Source organism: Trachymyrmex septentrionalis, unplaced genomic scaffold (assembly GCF_001594115.1).
Source record: "Trachymyrmex septentrionalis isolate Tsep2-gDNA-1 unplaced genomic scaffold, Tsep1.0 scaffold275, whole genome shotgun sequence".
Lineage (NCBI taxonomy): Eukaryota > Metazoa > Arthropoda > Insecta > Hymenoptera > Formicidae > Trachymyrmex > Trachymyrmex septentrionalis.
The window spans coordinates 37,238-58,355 of record NW_017305436.1 but is presented as its reverse complement, the minus strand read 5'-3'; the positions used below and the strand labels follow the sequence as shown (position 1 = coordinate 58,355).

At 31.3% G+C, this 21,118-nt stretch overlaps 1 protein-coding gene across 1 annotated transcript in view; it reads right to left on the bottom strand.

Annotated features, from left to right (window-relative positions):
• The window catches only part of LOC108749216 (general transcription factor 3C polypeptide 5), an 83,254-nt gene that overhangs the window by 34,783 nt on the left and 27,353 nt on the right, over positions 1–21,118 (bottom strand). The window contains exons 3-5 of the mRNA XM_018487782.1: positions 19,642–19,876; positions 3,976–4,551; positions 3,666–3,874 (exon numbers count right to left, since the gene is read on the bottom strand). Coding sequence (XP_018343284.1) covers positions 3,666–3,874; positions 3,976–4,551; positions 19,642–19,876 — 1,020 coding nt within the window. The remainder of the gene's footprint in view (positions 1–3,665; positions 3,875–3,975; positions 4,552–19,641; positions 19,877–21,118) is intronic.

The following is a 21,118-nucleotide window of genomic DNA, read 5'->3' as shown; positions in this document are numbered from 1 at the left end:
AAAACCACCATTTTATAATACCAAAAACCAACATTTTTTTTATATCAACCTAATATATATATATATATATATATACACGAGTATATTATTTGTTTCAACAACTATGTATTTTCTTTCCACCAATTGATTCATCACTCATTATTCTGTTCATAAAAATATTAAGATACGATTATTAAAAAAATTAATTAATAGTTTACGAGTTATTTAACATATTTTTATGTCAATATATGCCAGAATAAGGTATAAAATATCTCGTAAACTATTTGTTTTTTTATATCACTACTTTTTTTATATAATACTTTTATGTTCAGAATAATTAAAGGAATCATATTGTGTAAAAAAAATCATACAATTATATTTAAAAAAATAGAGGTAACCTTGAAGTCTCAAAAAATATGATCTGAAAAACATTTTTTTCTCATCATAATATGTGCCCGTTCGAATCGAACAACTATCTTCTTTGGTATTTTCTCATACCATTAAAAACAACGGAGATATTTTAGATGGTCAAGTTAGAAGAAACACCCTGTATATATTTATATATACAGTCATATAAAAAACTATACAAATTTTACTTAAAACATCTTTATATATCTTATTGTTATGACGATAATTACTTACGCACATGAGCACGGATAGAGTATATAAAGAAGCGTTTATAATTAATTCTAAAAAATGTTATAATATTAATATGTTGTAATATAACTTTATTATACATGATTGAATTTGGAAAAAAATAATCTTTAATTCGGTAAAAAAAAATTTAAAAATTTAGGGAAACTGTGAATATTAAAGGTATATTGTTAAACAAAAAAATTTTTTTTAAATTAAAATAAAAAAATTTATTTTTTCACAACTTTAAAATAATCTTGAAACCGTACAACTTTAATTAAAAAATTTTTTTTCCATTTTTTATACTTCTGACAATATTCGGCGCGAAAGAGAAATACCGTTTTTTTTTATTTTTTTCAAAGGAGTGTTTCACCCCTTAAGGACGTTCTCCAAAAAAATTTATTTTCTTCAAATTTTTCTGAAATTTACAGAATAAGCTTGTTTTAGTGTCCTGAACATATGTGTTTTAAAATTTATTGCCAGGAATGGAATATAACGTATAAAATAACTTGTCAATAAAAAGCTAATTGGACAGGTAAATAATTCCAGAAAAAATTTAAAAAAAAATGTTATGGTTCACGATTCTGTTCATAATCGGTTTCGGCAAAAATTTAGACATATAGTCAGCGGTGCTGTCTCAAAATCTTTTTCCAGTCTAAAAACAAATTGTCTTGTTTTATCAAAGCATCTAAAGATCCTCTTCCCACTTATTCTCATAAAAATGTAGTATATAAAATATCTTGTAATAATTGTGATGCTACTTATGAATAAACTGTAAACGGCTAAAGACTAGAATTCCTAAACGTAAGAATCACATAAAAAAAAATACCACTAACTCTGTCATGACGAATCACCGTCACGGTTACAATTTGGATATGATTTTAAATGAGACGAAGTTGAAGTTTTGGATCTAGAGACAAACTATAGGAAGCATTTAATTTCTGAAATGATGAATATCAAACGACAAAAAAATGACATCAATTTGAATACGAACACGGAATTAACCAAGCGTACCACTGTTATTTAAATTCATAATATTGTTTATGTATATGACATTGTATTTGCCGAACTCGATAATACGTAGGCTGCTGGAAAAGCTTTCTGCAATCTAGTACTTCCAGTGGCGCCAACGTTTTGCTATTATCATATCCGTAAAATTAGACGTTTTTAACCTATAATTCAATTGACAGTTTGTATCCAAGCCAACTAGTTTTGTTTGCATAATATTTTAAAAGAAGTTATTTTGTAAGAAAATGAAAATTTCGCGTAAAAATTTTCGGGCAATGATTTTTTACCATTACAAATGTAATCTAACTCCGAAACAATGCATCGATCGATTTTATTTGGCTTTCGGTGATGAAACCCCATCCAATAGGACTGTTTATAATTAGTTTGCCGAATTCCAGCGTGGACGTACCTTTCTTAGTGATAAATTCCGTGAAAGTCGTCCATCCACGTTTGTAATTGCCACTAATGTTGATACTGTGCGTAAAATGATTGAGCGAGACCGGCATATAACATACCACGAGATTCAGGCATCCTTAGCCATTGACATGAAAGCAATACATACGATTTTGCATGATCACTTGAGCGTACGGAAACTTTGCAGTCGTTGGATTCCACACAATTTGACCGAAGCTCAAAAACAGGCTCGTGTTAAATGGAGCAAAGAAATGCTCAAGAAATTCAACCGAGGTCGATCAAATTTGGTCTACAACATCGTTACTGAGGAAGAGACATAGCTCTATTCGTATAAGCCCGAAAGTAAACAACAATCCACTGTTTGGGTATTTCAAAATGAACCGAAACCAACAGAAGTTGTTCGTTCACGCAGTGCTGCCAAGCAAATGATTGCTTGTTTCTTCGGTTATACCGGGACATGTGACAACCGTGGCTTTAGAGGATCGAAGGACTGTAAATACTGATTGGTATACAACAATTTGTTTGCCAGAAATCATAAATGAAATGCGTAGAACAAACCGAAATCGTCGCATCATCCTTCATCATGACAACGCCAGCTGTCACACAGCACGTCAAACCGTTGATTTTTTATCCAGTAATAATGTCCAATTGATGACTCATTGTTCGTATTCACCTGATTTATCACCTAATGACTTCTTTTTGTTCCCAAACATTAAAAATAAGATGCGGGGTGAGCGATTTGAGTTGCCTGAAGCAGCTGTTGAAACATTTCGTACACTGATTTCTGAGGTTAAAGCCTTAGAGTGGAAAAAATGTTTCGAAAATTGGTTCGAGCGTATGCAAAAATGTATCGATCTTAAAGGCGAATACATCGAAAAACAATAAAGCCATTTACCGAATTTTACATGTTTTTTTTTCATATTGTTTGTAGAAACTTTTCCAGCAGCCTACGTATATGTAAGATTTTTACCATTAGTTCACATGCAATTGTAAGACTCAGAGTTTTTGGTCCTATCGTTTTTAATAACCTCATCATGTTATGTTAGAGGACTTTTTATATTTCATTTAGATATATTTTTTAAATGTTGTGTAACCTTATCTGTCGATACTTCTCGGGTTAGTTGTTGCGATTTTGTTTCATTTTGAATAGTTTTAACGCATTAAATAATTATTTTAAATCATCCAGCTTGCGAACTGGTTTTGAGATGAACTCCTTTCGCCGACAATGCATGAGAAAATTAGCGGACGATCACGTTATATCACTATCTATGACTAGAATAGATGGTTTTTTACAACGTTAAGAAAACTAGAAGTTAGCCAAAACGTCTCGTTCTTCATTTTATTAGTTGACGATATATTATTAATTTTATTATTTGACTTAACATCTTCTATATTTATATATTTATAACAACGCATTATTTATATTAGCGCACGAACTATAGCGCAGATTCCTATTGTCTTGATTTTGTATATTTATTATGTTTTATTTAATCAATCATTCGAGCTTGAAGATGAAACATTTTTACTTCCAATTATTCAATTATATAAATTATTGGAATATTTTTTGCCTAAACTTATATTATTTTACCTTCATAACATACTATTTTTTATAAAGAGAACTAGTAACAAACCTGATAAAACATTTGCCGGGAAGGAGGTACCATACCTTCCCGGTATATATACACATTCTCGTATAAATGCCGCTCCTTCTTCAAATTTTGTTCCTGATTCAACGTAGCAGTAAGTACTGCAGGTTTCTGTTTAGAAACAGGAGCTGATTTATATGGTAATGTGTAATTTGAATAATTTCTTTTACATCTGACAGTTGAACCTAATCCATCTATAAATCACATGAGAGTTAATTTAATAGAATCTTATATTAAATAAAATATACTTTAAAATTTAGATATATCTTTGATAATAAAACATAATATAACTTACGCATAGCTTTTAATCTATAATCCAATGTCTGATATTTTCTCGCATTAACATCCTTTCTTGGATCATAACCTAGTTTTACCCACATAATTCTCCATGGTCCAGTCATAAAATAATATGCTACTGATGGTAATAATATCTTCAGTTGTTCGGATGTAAATCGTGTTTTATACATAATGGCATTTTTTGACCAGATTGGACGCTCTTCGAATAGTTGACGTACTTGCTCCAAGTGTGTGTTTTGAAGAAACTTCACTTTCATAGCTGTTTCAATGCCTTTTGGTGCTGCGGTAGGTACTTCAGATGTAGAAAAGTACACGTAACTAGGAAAGCCTGCTTTAGATTTTTTGTTTGTATTAATTACATTATCTGAGTTTGAATCTGTTTCAGTTTTTGGTATATACTGTTGGACAGTATCCATTCTGCTGAAAACAGCTGGTGGAAGAAAATATGGTACATCGTTCTTCAACCAAGAATAAAGAGGAATGCCCGTTGGATAAATCAAACTATATATGCATTCCAATTTTTTTGGATTTAATCTATTCTGTGTCATTGGCACATATTGAAAATCACATAAATCTAAAAAGAAAAGATATTAATAGCTTTAATATATATGTATATGAGAAAAATTAATATAAAGATAATACTTTATATAATTTACATAATACACACGCACGCACGCACAGGGTAATTAATTTTAATTTTAATAGATAAATATTTTGAAAAATATAGAAGATACAGGAAAACGTTTTAGACAAAAATAGAACGATTTTAAGGGAGATATATTTTGGCCACGTTATTTTTTTTAGGTAGAAGCGCCAAAAAGATACGAAGGTCACTCAATTTGTTTTTAATGTAATTATATTTCTTTTTTATTTAATGATTCCTCTAATTATTTCACATATAAAAGTATTAAAGTAAAGATATAAAAAAATCAATAGTTTAAGAGATATTATATACTTTATTTTGGCATATATTGACATAAAATATTAAATATTATATCTCGTAAACCATTGATTTTTCGATAATTGAACCTTAATACTTTTGTGAACAGAATAATGAAATAAATCAATTGTGAAAAAAACACATATTATAATTGCTTATTTATAAAAGTATTTTATGTACATATTTTTTTTAACAAATATGTTTTTTTACACCAATTAATTTATCTTCTTATTCTGTTTTTAAAAATATTAAGGAATAATTATCAAAAAATTCTTATTTTACGAGAAATTAAATTTTATGTCAATATGAATAAAACAGAATAAAGTATAAATTACCTTGTAAACTATTGATTTTTAATATATCTACCTTAATACTTTTATAATGCAAAATAATTAGAGAAATTGTATTAAGTTAAAAGATTATATAAAATTCCATCTAATGAAGTAGAGTAGAGTGACCTTCGTATCTTTTTAATCCCTCCAGAAAAAAAATAACGTAACTAAAATACATCCCCCTTGAAATCGTTCTTATTCTCTGAAACGTTTTTCCATATCTTTAACATTTTTCGAAATATTTATCTATTATAATATTAAAATAAATCCCCGCATATACAGAGTGATCCATAGATAAGTAACCATACCTTGTTATCTCATAAATTAAAAGAGGTAAACTTAAAAAATATATCAAATTAAATTGTTGTAACTAAACTATTGTAAGTACAGTGATCACTTAGAAAAATTATTTGTGTTAAAGACTGTAGAGATATACATAATTTTTGCACGATAAAATAAATATTTTGATATAATAAAAGTTATAGTGTCCGTTCTAATAAATACAACAATATATGTATAACATAATAAAGTTACAAATTATACAAGTTATTTTGATTTAAGATTTTACGTAAACTATTATAATACTTTTTCAGTTTTGGTCCTATGATACAGCCAACTTCCAACTTCGAAACTGAAAAAATAATAATCCCTGCAAAATCTTAAACCTTTTGTATAATTTATAAAATAATTTTGTTATATATCGTTTGTTATATCATATATTACATATTGTACTTGATAAAAGGTACAACTTGTACATATTATATCAAAATATTTTTTTACGTGTAAAAATTATGCATATCTCTGTTCTAAAACATGGATAATTTTCTAACAAGTAAATCTATCTTTCTGTCACTTGACAAATTTTATGAAACTTGATACATTTGTAGAGCAGACAAAAATAATAGACACGTATTTTTTTATATCGGCAATGGTGCAGGTTTGAAAATGGAAATTACCCTTACAGTGATAAACGCGATCACCTAATTTCTTGCATCTTAGCTTACTCTATTAGAGCTACTGCTTTTAGAAGTGATATGAGGCACGTTTCCTAAAAGCAAAGCCAATACAGAAAATGTAGAATTCAAAATGGCACACTTAATATGGCGACCTACTGAAAGAGAAACAATCTTATCTCACTCTTTGCCGAAAGGAATAACTGAAGAGGTCTATCCCCATTTCGTCTTTCTTTTTTTTTACTTTTCTTTATTTTTTATATATTTTTTTTGTTTCTATATTTGTTTATATTTTTACAATTTTTGTAATATTTGTAATTTTGTAGCGCAATTTTCATTTTTATTTTATGTATTCTTTACAGAAAGGATATTAAAAAAAAAACTCTTGTATGCATAAAGATTTTGTACATCAAGCGCATTTTACGACTGCTACATTATCACACATCAAAGCACAAAAACTTTCACAATTTTTAAAACAATAATCTACGAGATTATAAAAATAAAGTAGTTTCTCTTATAAATATTCATTTTTGTACGAATATTTAAATAATTTATAAAAAGAGAAGATAACTGATGTATATATATATAAGCGATTGAAGTTTGCTAACGTTGTTTCGTAAGTGTAAGTTCACGTCGTAATTATACAAAATAACTGTATCTGAAAATGTTTAATAAAATTTTTCCAAATTCTGAAGCCGAATATCGAGAGGTTGAATCATCTCAGTTGTTTTTGAGGAGTTTTTAAAATTTTAATATTTTTTGATAATTTATCCATTGCCTCAAATGTTTTCAAATTTTAACTGTTCCATAAATCTAAAACACTATTATCATTGCAATTAGGGAGATAAACATTTGTAAACTATATTTTTATAAAATTCGTTGCCCTGTCGTTTTACCTGAATTTGAAGGTAATACAACATTATTACATTTAAAAAGATTAGCTTCTACTCGAGGTCCAATTCCATATTTTTCTTGTAAAATAATTAACAGCAGTGACAAAAGAGAATCATTGATATGATGAGCTGAATTGTATAACTATGTGTCATAGAATTCGTTAATCAATATAAAAAAATATAGAAACAAAAAAAAAATATAAAAAAAAATATAAAAAACAAAAGTAAAAAAAGGCGAAATAGGGATAGACCTCCTCAGGTTCTTCCTGAGAAGAGCGAGATAAAATTGTTTCTCTTTCAGTAGGTCGCCATATTGAGTGTGCCATTTTGAATTCTACATTTTCTGTACTGGCTTTGCTTTCAGGAAACGTAATAGCTTCTTATCACCTCTAAAAAGCAGTAGCTCTAATAGAGTAAGCTAAAATGCAAGAAATTAGGTGTTCATACTTATCACTATAAGGATAATTTTCATCCTCAAATCTGCACCATTGCCACTATAAAAAAACACATGTCTATTACTTTTGTCTGCTCTACAAATGTATTAAGCTTCATTAAATTCGGCGAATAATGGAAAGATTTACTTGTAAGTGATCACCATGCTTACAATAGAACAGTTTAATTGATATCCCTGATGAAAAAATTTCGCTAAAATTTCAGTAAAATTTTAGAGAAATAAAATTAATTAATCTAGTTATTGCTAAAATAAATATTATTGATTATTATCATATTCTAGAATATACAACAAAATTGTAAAAAAATGTTTCCCTCTGAATTCGGGAATTAATTTTATGGTGCTCCTAAAGGATCATCCATTATAATGCTATATCTCGCGTCACTTGATGCAATGAGAAGATGAGAACTGCTTCTTTGATAATCGATAAATACCCATGTTAATGAACGTACAGTTGTAACGTCGGATCAAAGATGTTGAGAGAAAGATGAACATGTATATTGTATATATAAAATATATTTATTATAAATGCATATATATATGATATTAAATGCATATATATATATAATATTAAAAATCCTATTTTTAATATCTTACAATAATTTGTGCAATATTTTTTAAAAAAGTTATAAATGTATCAATTTTAAAAAATTAATAAAATGATAATATATAAATTAAATAACAATAAAAACAAGGGCAAAGTAAGAGTCAACGCATTTCTCCGAAAAAATCATACAGATGAAGGAACAAATTAAAAATATAAAAAAATAATAAAAAAGAAAGACAAGATATATATTTAAATAACAAGTAAAATGATCATAAATTAAAAAACATTACAAGTTTCGGCTACCGGATTGAGCCCTCTTCAGACATTAACATATCAAAAAAACCATAGTACAAAAATAATTAATGTTCGCATAATCACAGTTCGGGTGAGTCTTGATGTAAAACTCGACATTATTCGCATACAATTGAGCAGTCAAATGTGTTTCGTGTCACTTGAAACAGTTCTAGTTAGTAAAAAAGATAAAAACTACTTAAAAAAGTGCAACTAAATTAACATACCGAAACATTTAGAACGTAATTCAAACTCACCAAAAAAGACAAGTGTAAATTATTCAAACAGACGTGCCCATACAAGAATGAAAAACCACCAGAATATACTAAATTAGGTGGAACGCAGATATGTAAGACAAACATAGTGTATCAATTGTTATGTACGCTCGCTAATACGGATCACCACGGACTGAAAGAAGAGACGGACTGTTAGTACCGAAAAGTCAAACTTTATTTATAATAGGAATATAAACTTTGTAAAGACTTTCAGTATCAGTTTGTAAATTTAGACTATTTTTCTGCTTCTTGATATTGAGCATCTCGGAAATTAAACGTTTCCTATAGCAAGGCTCTTCGTCTAAAATTTTGACTTTATCCTATTGGAAATCGTGATCATGCTGTCGTCTCGGTTATGACAGAACGGACAGAAGTGTCGTATCTAATGTGATTGCAATGCTCTGTAATCCTGGTTTTTAATTGTCTGCCCGTCTGTCTAACATATTTTTTTATTTATGATCACTTTTACTTGTTGTTTTAATATATATCTTTTCTTTCTTTTTTATTATTTTTTGTATTTTTAATTTATTCCTTCATTTGTATGATTTTTTCGGAGAAATGCGTTGACTCTTACTCTGCCCTTGTTTTTATTGTTATTTAATTTATATATGAAGAGTCCTTGAATTGTTCTTTATGATAATATATGATGCGCAATAAAAACAATTACAACCAAAATGTGCTACGAGCAAAAAGCTAGATCTTAGTTGCTAATATTTAATAATCTATTTAAACATTCCAATAAACGTTTCGATCACTTATTAAATCATTTTCAATGTTGAATAAACAAATCAATACAAAAAAATAAAATTAAAAAAAGAAGTAGTAATAAGACGATTTAATAAGATTATTAAATATTAGCAAATAAGATCTGGCTTTTTGTTCGTCCTTTACATTTTAGTTGTAATTGTTTTATTATTTGATTAAATTGAGCATCATATATTATCATTTATTAATTCACGCGGGCAAGAATAATACGTCTTATTACTTCTTTTTTAATTTTATTTTTTGATATTAATTTATTTATTTAACATTGAAAATGACTTCCGCCTTACAGAACTCTGCCTGGGATAGACTAGGAAGTAGTCGTCACGGTCGATTCCAACCCTGGAGAAAGGAGGAAGGTTAGCGTGCTGGGCTAGCAACCCGCACGCTGTAAAAACAACGTATGCTCATAAGTCTGCTAATACAGCTTCAGAACAACGACGGATTAAAGAAAATAGAAACACGACAAAGAAGAAAAAAAATGAGTATATTCAAACAAAATTATACAGGGTGTTAGTTAAGTATGTTGCCATACTCAACAGAGCGATTCTTTGGTTTATTTCAAGTAAAAAAGTCCATATAAACATGTATCCTAAACGGCTTAGTTTCCAAAATAAAAAAATTTAAACGTGTAGTAATAATCTGTTTATTTGAAAAAAAATACAGCTTAAACTAGTCAAAAACTAATCAAAAACAGAAAAACAAAACAGGCTTCAGTTCTTCTGATAAAATAAAACAATTAGATGAATTATTGAAAATGTCCACCTTGTGCCATGATACATCCATCGAGCCTTCTTTTCAAAGATTGACGTACACGCTCAAAGATACCAGGTGTGTTACGTATTGTCTCGCATGAAGCAACTATTCGATTCCTTAAATCATTCTCATTCTCAATTGAGGTAATATAAACCAATGAGTTCAGATATTCCCAAAGGAAATAATCCAAAGAATTTAAGTCTAGTGATCTAGAAGACTTTGATTTTGACTTTGTCACTTTGTTTACAGTTATGCGAATAGTAACTCACGTAAAGCAAGGCATATTTATGTACGAAGATATCTCCAACGCAATTTACCGTTTCGTCAAACATTTGCGAACATTCACCTGTATTTCGGAAAATAAGCCGTTTAGGACACATGTTTATATGAACTTTTTTACTTAAAATAAACCAAAGAGTCGCTCTGTTGAGTATGGCAACATACTTAACTAACGCGCTGTATATGGAAAACGAATATATTCAAAATTGGATCATGGAATGTCACATTATGGAGGAATAAAGACCAAGAGATCATCATGGAACTCACTAAACACAGAATAGACATTTGCGAAATCTCACAGAAAAAAAGAAAAAAGGCAAAGGCAATGTTAGATACCAAAAATATATCCTGTTTTACAGTGAAAAAGACAAGAACCAAAAGGCGCAGGAAGAGGTAGGGATATTTATACACGAGAGGCTTGAAAATCACATAGATCAGATAAACTACATTAGTAGCAACTTAATATATTTAATGTTAAAGTTCCAAACAACAAGAATATAAGTACTAAATGTCTACGCGCCCGACATATCTAAATTGAAGAAGATCAGAGAAGGAATTTACGACAAACTCCAGGATATCCTAAATGGCATACCGAAGAACAATAGGATATTTGTGATCGGAAATTTTAACGCAAAAATAAATAACACACCTCTGTCGGGCATAATGCATATAAAAAATTTAATGAAGGAGATAAATAATAACGGTCAACTTCTGATCTCGATGCGTTTTAAATGAGTTTTGAATTAACAACACCTTCTTTAAACATAAAATGCAACAAAAATACAACTTCATGAACACTACCTAATCAAAAATGACAAACTAAATGACATCGATTTAATGTCGACATTGTCATTTCATAGAGGCTAGAAGTCGGTCATCAACTACATAGTAATCAACAGAAGAATTCACTCGTAGATTCTAGATGTCCGGACTCTAAACTCAGCTGCAAGAACAGATCACGCATTGCTGCTCTGTAAATACCATCTCATAGAGAAACTCCAAAAGAAAAAAAGAATCATGCTATATAACAAATTTCAATATAGTCACTAATAGACGAAAGCACCCGCACATTATACCTGAATAGATTAACAAAAAAAATATGTGCTAATCAAATAGTACAAGAGAATAGTGTGCGAAGTGGGAGAAGATAAAATCTAACATGACTGGCGGTGCAAAGGAGGCACTGAGAGTCAGAAAAGTAAATGCAAATGAGAAGGAGAATGAAAAAGCCTGGTTTACAAAGCAGATCAAGACATTGGCGTTGACATTTGGCATTGGAAAAGAAAAGAGCATACCTAGCCTATAGGAGCAACCCAACCCAAGAGGAGTAAGATACAAAGTGATCAGAAATAGAACCACAAATGTAATAACAGAAATGAAAAAGGCTTACTGAGAGACCGTCTCATGTGAGATGGAACACGATCTGTATGGCGCACAAAGAAAGATCTGGTACACGCTGAGGAAAAGGAAGAAACCTATCAACGAAGAGATTCAAGTTAACTCTATAACCCCGGAAATCTAGATAAACTATTTCAAATCTTTATCAAAGCACGGAGGAGAGTAACCGTTCAGAAGCTCGAGCTGAGAGTAACGCAAGGAGACCAAAAGATGGAATATATAACATTTGATGAGATGTACAGCACAATTAGAAAGTTAACTTCTGGGGATCGGCATGTTTTTGATCGACTTTTTTATTTTAAAAGCTAGAACTTTTTTGTCAATGTCATGGGATTGAGTGGCAAAAAAGGTGGCGCCACTGTCGCATTCCTAAAGGGGTCACCGGTCCAGATAAAAATGGCATCTCTTATTTTTTGTTTTTTTTTTAACTAAATACAATATTATATCATTAGATACTGTTAGAATAATTATCTATTCATTGTAGAATAAAAATTTCACAAATAACGTATGTAAAAACATTTTTTTTAGTGCAGTAAATTATGTTCATGCAATAAAATATACTTCTTTAAATAATGTCTCGTGCACAGTACGGTTGTCGAGAAACGTGCCGGCATACTAATGGTGCGTGCCCTATTCTCCAAAATATATGCGGACATCATAAATGTGCAAACACCATATCCCAAAAAATTAACTAAAATGGTTCGAAGTCCGTAAAGGGACCTCCGGTCTTCCAAAGGTTGAGGAACCGAAAAGCCCTTAGGATGGACCAAATTACTAACAAACTAATCAAATATGCAGGAACTCAACTTGAGAACTAACTAAGCTCTTTCTCAAGATAGTAAAAGATAAACAAATCCCGGACGGGTAGAGAACAAGCACAACCGTCCCTATCTTCAAGAAAAGCGACAAAAAAGACTCCAAGAACTATCGAGGCGTGACGCTGCTAAATACCATACAAAAAATATTAAAATAATATCAAGAAAAATCACAGTCAGCAGGAATCAATAAAGAACAACAGGGATTCCAACAAAACCAGTCAACCATAGACGTCACTTTTATTATACGACAATAGGTTGAGAAATCTTTGAAATATGATAAATTCTTATTTCTATGCCTCCTAAACCTTAAACAAGCATTTGATAGAATTAAACTTCAAGAGGTAATAAAAATTCTCCATCAGCTCACCCGAAATATATATAGAACTGATCACAACAACTGAATACGAATAACAAGACCAGAATCGGGGAAAGCTCTAACAGAGGTAGCAACACATCCGACAAAGATAGCCTCAGCCTAACCCTCTTCGGCTCGGTTTTTCATTATCTAGTTAATTTATGGTTAAGTTTAACCTGATGTTTTATCCAATGGATTGCAATGGCTTTATCTATGATGATGTCATAAACAAACCTATTGAGTGAAACATTAGGTTAACCACAAGTTAACCGAATAATGAAAAACCTTTCCTTCAATATAGTAATAAATAAGATAAAACGACAAATAAAAGAAGTCAACGGAAGATTTGAGATGGGCTAGAAAACTAGGAAAATAATGTGTTATGCGCTCCTAATACCGTCCTAATGGCTCAAAACGAAGATAAACAGCTGCGTTTATTGAAGGTTCACCAGGGCGTTCAAAAAACTCAATATGGAAATATCAACTAAAAAAACCAAATCAATGGCATAAATAATATTCAAAAACCCATTCGCTGTAAGCTGGTAATATACGACAAGAGTATTGAACAAGTCATGAGCTTTCAAGTATCTGGGAATAGAAACCACAAGCAGCAGAAATCTCCCAAAAGAAGTAGATGCCCAAATTAACAATGCCGCACAAATATCTCAGAGAAGTGATATGAAAAAACAAAAACATGTCGACTAATAGCATAATAAGAATATGTAAGACCTGTGTACGACCAATACTGACTTACGCAGTTGAAACTACAGCCGAGACAGCTGTAACGAAGAGATTGGCAAGAACAGCTAAATGAAGACACTTAGGAAGTGTTGTACCCCTAAAGCTACCACGAGTAAATGCCTTGCATTTCGTTATAGCAACTAGCTAGCGGAAATGCAATGCAGCAATTATTTCTAAACCTTGTATTTTAGCAACGAGTCGCGGAAATGATCGCAGGTTTGGTGATCAACGCGCGAACGACGTCCAAATATAGTCATATCGATCGCCAAAAGGCGCGATAAAAAGACACCGCGCACTTCTTTATATTCGGCGGCCTAATCGCCGGCCGGAAAGTCTCGCATAACGAACGAATCTGACAGACACGTTACGCGCGTCGCAAGCGATGAATGTCTAATTATAATACGCGATACCGACCGCCTCAAAAGTATTATCACGAGCGCGAACACAAGTTATAAATCACAAGTAACTATGATTGCTAAAGCAAAGTTCAAATAGTATTGCTACACCAAGTCTGATGTATTAATATTAAACAAGTGTAATTAAAAAGGAAAAATTATTTTAAATAAAAGTGAAAAGTGATTAAGTGTGTATTTTTCTTGTGCACCTTCCTCAGCTCTCCTCGTAGGTCCTAATTCTTTAGGTGAACCGAATCCCAAAATTACTTGTTGCACCGAAAGGCACACCAAAAATTGATGACAGCGGTGAATTATCACCGAACGGCACAACAAAATTGGTGGCAGCGGTGGGATATCACCGAACGGCACAACAGGAGCATTAAAGGGTTACATTAAGAGACAGAATGAAAAGTCAAGAGATACGAGAGGAATGCAGAATTTAGGACGTGGTGAGATTTATGAGAGAGAGAAGACGATATTAGAGAGACCATGTGGATAGAATGGGACTAGACCGGTTAGCAAAATGAGTGAGATTGGAGATCCTCGCTTCCAAACGACTACCAGAAAGATCATCTAAAAAATGGTACGAGAACTGGACCTCTACTTCGCAGGAAGATCAAGAGAGTAGAGGCAACAGGACATAGTCCTAATAGAAGAATAAGCAAAAGAAAATAACTTGATAAATGATCGAAACATTTGTTGGAATGTTTAAATAGATTAGTAAATATTGGCAAACAAGATCTAGCTTTTTCCTCGTAGCCCTTCATATTTTAATTGTATTTATTTTAAAAAATAAATATTAAATAATGTACATATTATATATTATTATTATAATGTACAAATAAGAACGCACTTAATATCACATGATCTTCTCACACATATTAAAACTCTTTATTTAAAAAAATAAATGCCGAAAGACTAATTTTCGCGTGTCCGTATTAATTTTGCAATACTTTTATAAAAAAAATTGTTAAAAAATATTCAATATATTTTTAAAGAAATATTATAAAATTTTCAGAAAAGTTTTCAGATAAAGAGCATAACTGAATAAGCATATGAAAAATGCCCAAGTAAATCCAATTTTGAGTACATCATATTGTTAAACTCGATTAAAAGATTATTTTATATAAAATTTCAACTTGTTAAACTTATCCATGTAGTAGTAATGGTGAAAAACATCGATTTCAAATTTTTATTTCTACATTCCTACCGTGAATTAAAAAATATATTTTACAACTTTCCACACGGAATGATTCTCACTCCATCTCCTCTCCTGCTTAGAGGCACATGACTTTTTATTCGAAATGAATTCGATTCCATCTCGCCAAAGTTGCTTCACGTGGAAAGCCGGACGCCCCTTAGTGTTCGAAAAAATTTAACACTTTTTAGCATATTACATCTAAAAAAAATTTTGGTAAATATCCTGTTTAAGAGAGCACTCTCCAATGACCTTGATCTTGACATATGTTGTCGAGATCATGACCCTGAGTGACTTCCAACAAGTTTTAGCCATCACTCGTTATTCGTTTAAAAGTTATTAACAAAAAAAGTTTGAAAAATAACCAAAAAAAGAAGGCTTAGCTCATAGGCTTATAGCCTTTTTCCTTCAGATTTTTAATTTATTGAGGCTTATTACTATTTTTGTTGAAAAATAACATTTTATTTCTGTTATATATAATATTAAAAACTATTCTGTACCCTTCCTTTCTTACATAATGATTTTTCACGCGAAGTAACTTGGCAAGATAGGATGCAACTCGCTTCGCATAGAAAGTCGTGTGCCCCTAAGCAGAGGAAAAGGTGGGGTGAGAGTCATTTCGCGTAGAAAGTTGTAAAATATATTTGGAAGCAGAAAATTTCTGTTTTATATAGTAGCAAAGAGACATCTTTCAAACTTTTTTTATTAATATAATAACTTTTTAATGAATAACGAGTGACGGCTAAACTCTGATGGAAGTTACTCAATGTCATGATCTTGACATATGTCAACGTCAAGGTCATCAGAGATGTTTTCCCTATTCGACATATTTACCGAATAAGTATAAAATATTTGGCAAAATCAATTTTTGCATTACATAATGATCGTCCTTTTTCAGAAAGATAACTTTATAATCATTATCAATTGAGAAAGAGAGAAGAGGACGAGGGAGAGAGGGACAGAGTTGTCACAAATTTTTCCTCCTAAAATACCCTGATATAGTAATATCAAAAAAATTTATTTTTTCTCCCTCTATTTCAGTAGTAAATTGGAGACGCGGGTGAAATGAGTTGAATTGTTTTAATAAAACTTCGATTTTAGAAAGAGGAACCGCGGTACAAATATCATCAACATATTGTAAGACAAATACGATCACTTCCGAACACTTGTATAACTTCCGAAAACCGCAAGGTTCCGAAAAGGAAAGGAATGTAGTCAGGACTTCTCCGAAGGAGGGATAATCTAGGAAACTCTTTGGGAGGAAAGGGCGTATCATTCACTATTCGATATACGATATTTACTATATGAAGCACACACTTTATTCAAAGTATGGTAACGGACTATATCCTGTACAAAGGAATCACTCAGGATCTCGTTCCTTCTGCCCCATCGCAATTCAACCAATCCCGAAAGAGTATTTTCGACGGGCCAATCGCAAGGCACGGCCAATCGTGTGCGGTAGTGGCGGCTGATCGGAGCGCCGCCAGCGATGAGGCGCGAAAACTAAACTTATAATTTATGACTGAAGGACTATCTTACAATATCTATAATAAAATAAAATGTCCAAATTCAACGACATCAAGGACACCATCTCTAATCTCCTTATTACTAAGTCCGCTATTACCGATGATAACGGAGAACCCATGGGGGTGCCAAAGCTTTGTTTATAAATTAAATTATCAAAGGAAAAAAAGGTTGAATCTAAGACAAATCGGATCGCTCCCAAAAACTCATTCTTAGGAAGTGAGCAATTCTTCGAAATGAAATCCCATTGCTTATTCACACAATCGACCGCTATATCCAACATTCGTGAAAAGAGATGTCACATCCAATGAAATTAAATCATGTGCACCAGTATGTGCAACATTCTTAATTTATCGACTAAATCAAAGCTATTTTTGATGTAACTATTTGCCTTCGGAATGATTTTAAATAATCTATTGTGCAAAAAAGTAATCAATGAATATAGCGGACTGCCCACCGATGGTACGATAATCTTGAGAAGACAACCAGGCTTGTGAATCTTAGGCAACCCATAAACTCTCGGAAGTAACCCATCATTACAATACAAAGCTTTATAATCTTTGTTCAGAATCTTTGATATAACCTTTAGTTCTCCATCCAGTGAGCAAAGACCTTAAAGTTGTTGTTTTTTAATCGGATCTTTCTTGATTAAAACATACGTGTCTGAGTCCGCCAATAATGGGTTGACTTTTACTTTTCCCTTGATTTATTATTTATTTTATATTATGAAGAGTTCTTGAACAATCATATAGTTATAAAATGCGAATTACATTCTGTCAAAAAAGTACCGGGAATTGGTCAATAAAACACAAAATAGTTATTATTCATTCAAATTTATTCGCCTTCAAAGTAGGCTCCTTTCGAAATAATACATTTATGCCAACGAATAATCCAATCATCAAAACATTTTTTAAACGCATTTTCCGAAATCGACTTCAGTTCTCGACGCGAATTCTCTTTTATGTCTTCTATCGACTGAAAACGAGTGCCCCGAAGTGGTAATTTGAGTTTTGGAAAGAGAAAAAAGTCAGCCGGAGCCATATCTGGTGAATACGGTGGTTGTTCGATGATATTTGTTGAGTTTTTGGTCAGAAATTCGTTCACAATGATAGCCTTGTGAGATGGTGCATTATCATGGTGCAAAATCCATGAGTTTGTTTTCCACAAATCTGGCCTTTTTCGACGAATTTGCTCTCTCAAACGCCGCATAACGCCCAGATAATATTCTTTATTTACCGTCTGACCTTCTGGCAAAAACTCCGAGTGCACAACACCGCGACAATCAAAGAAAACAGTTAACATCACTTTGACTTTTGATCGACTTTGACGTGGTTTTTTCGGTTTTGGCTCAGTTGGAAGGCGCCATTCCGAAGCTTGTTGACTGGTTTGCATATCAAACTCGTAAACCCATGTCTCATCACCAGTTATAATGCGTTTTATGAATGTGGGGTCGGAATTAACTCGTTCTAACATGTCTTCAGCGACCTTTACGCGATTGAGTTTTTGAAGAAAATTGAGGTCTTTCGGAACTAGTCGAGCGGCAACGCGTTCCATGCCCAAACAATCGCGTAAAATGGTACGAATTGATTCGTGAGACACCGTAAGTTCAGCGGCTATCTCTCTCAAACTGAAATGACGATTTTCAATCACCATTTCCTTCACTTTATCGATGTTAACTTCAGTTGAAGACGTTGATGGCCGACCAGAGCGAGGCAAATCTTTCACCACATCTCGACCGCTTTTCAATGCACTGTACCATTCATATGCACGTGTTTTTGATAAAGTCGATTCATCGTAAGCCTTCTGTAACATCTTCAGCGATTCGGCACACGAAATTCTATTTGCAATACAAAATTTGAGACAAATTCTTTGTTCGATCTTTTCATTCATTGTAAAAATCGCAAAACACACTTGAGATGAACTGATAAAATCGAGCATGATAATCACATTAAATGACAGATGGCACTCCAGCTCCGCGTCAGTATAGAGGACAGTTATGCCAACTTAGCGACAAAAAGAATTTTTACAATTCCTTTAAGCGGGCTTTTTAAATGATCAATTCCCGGTACTTTTTTGACAGAATATACATGTTTAATCTTTGATCGACTTTATGTTATGTTTTTTTACCGTTTAGACTTATTTTGTAAACATTGATAATGATCCAATCGTGATCGAAACGTTTGTTGTTGTTATCCGGCATGTTATTAAATTTTATATTTTATTAACTTTTATCATTTAATTATTCATTTCAACCCTTATTGTTCATTGAACAATATTTTGCTGCAAAACAAAACTTAAAATTCTCCAAAATTCCCCGGACTTTGAAAAATTTTAAACTTCATATTCGAGTTTAGCACGTTCATCTGTATAGAATGACCGATTTCATACGTTTCAGTCACAGAAAATTTTGACTTTAAATTGCCACCGTTCTTTCAAAGAAATTTGAGCAAATTGTAATGAAATGCTCGAATAAATTTGCGAATGGAAAAATTTTGATTCAATTTCAACAATTTTTTAATATTATTGCTGAAAAGTTCACTTTCAGTGAAATTTCAGTGGAATTTTAACAAATTTTCTAAAATATCACTTTCAGCAAAATGTCTGCAAAATTTCAGTAAAACTTTTCTACCAGGGATTATATTTATTAGGGCTATCTCTGTTTATAAGATAAAACGGGATAGCTACTTAACAGTGACACTCTGTATATACATATACAACATATCTTTATTTTTAATATATATATACATAATATATACTCGTAAATTTGAATTCAGTCTCTATTCTTCCTAATATTTTTAAACGTGGTACTTCATAATCTGTCCTTTGAGATAAATTTTCATATTTATTGTTAAAGATAAACAGGTTCTTTTTCCTTTTCAATAGATTCTTGTCTATACACGTATCATATTGGTTTTTATTATCTGTAGCACATTTTTTCTCAGCTGCTCCTTTATTATTACAATGAATAAAGTTAACACTGCAATCGTTTTCCTAGTTAACAAAATAATCAACATTAACATTGTCTTCATGATTATACTTTTTTCTTACAATAGCAAATTTTGAATTTATTTATTTATTTTTTAAATGGAATGTATGAAGATCTTTAAAGAAAAATGTAAAAAACCCCATCAGAGCTATTTGGATGCACAGAAATTCTTTATTTTTCGTGTGAATGTTACAAAATAAATAAAATATACATTTCATTTCTTCGAGTCCTTATTAATATAAAATTTAAATCGTAGTAACAGAACACAGAATCAGTTATCAGCATGATCTTGATTGGGAAATGTCAAAATATTAGATGAAGAAAAGTACTTAATAAAAGATTGATTTCGGAAGCGATCCATATAAAGCAACAGAAACAGAGTTTGAATTTATAGAATAATACATATTCTTTGAACTATACATAAATTTGTTTACTGAATTGACGTTGATATTATCCTCTTTTGTTCTTAGTTTTTTTTTATTTTATCAATAACTACTTGACTTTATTATTTTGACTCTCATTGTATCTTTGACTGTCGACATCACAAGTCCTTTACGTGAAGTCGCGAGAAAACGCTTACATAGTAAGTGGATATAATAGAAAATTCAAACAAATGATTTTAATAATTCTCTAATTTTCGTTTCGTGTTTCTTTTGAATGACTATACAGCAAATCTGACAATCTGATGAGCGATGTGATTCTACGTAGTGACGCAATATGACTTTGGCTTTACTTTATGTAAGTTTTATATTATTATTGTATAATGTAATATTTTTCATAATCATTGCGCTATTCGTTACATAGCTAATTTGGCATTTGGATAAAGAAGAACAAACTAATTTTTCGGAAATCATCAATTTGGAATTTGCGTTATTTATGTAATTTCGATTTATATGTATTTTATATTGATAAGAACCCGAATTGAAGGGTTGATATGTATATTTTATTTGTTTTGTTACATTCACTTGAAAAATAAAGAATTTCTGTGCATCCGAATAGCTGATGTAGACTCTGATGAACTTTTTTACATTTTTCACTGATAGATTTTTTCGAGCCTCATTATATATTTGAAGATCTTTATTAGAAGGAGATAACTTTCAGATCTACTTTAATATCTATAAATTTTGGTTTTATAAAGTCCATAATAACAATTTTGACGTATGTTACCTTATTTTTATTTATTCTAACTCTAAGTAAAAAGCCATTTGTACTATGTCTATCCCCACAAGTAGGTTTGCTATAACCAT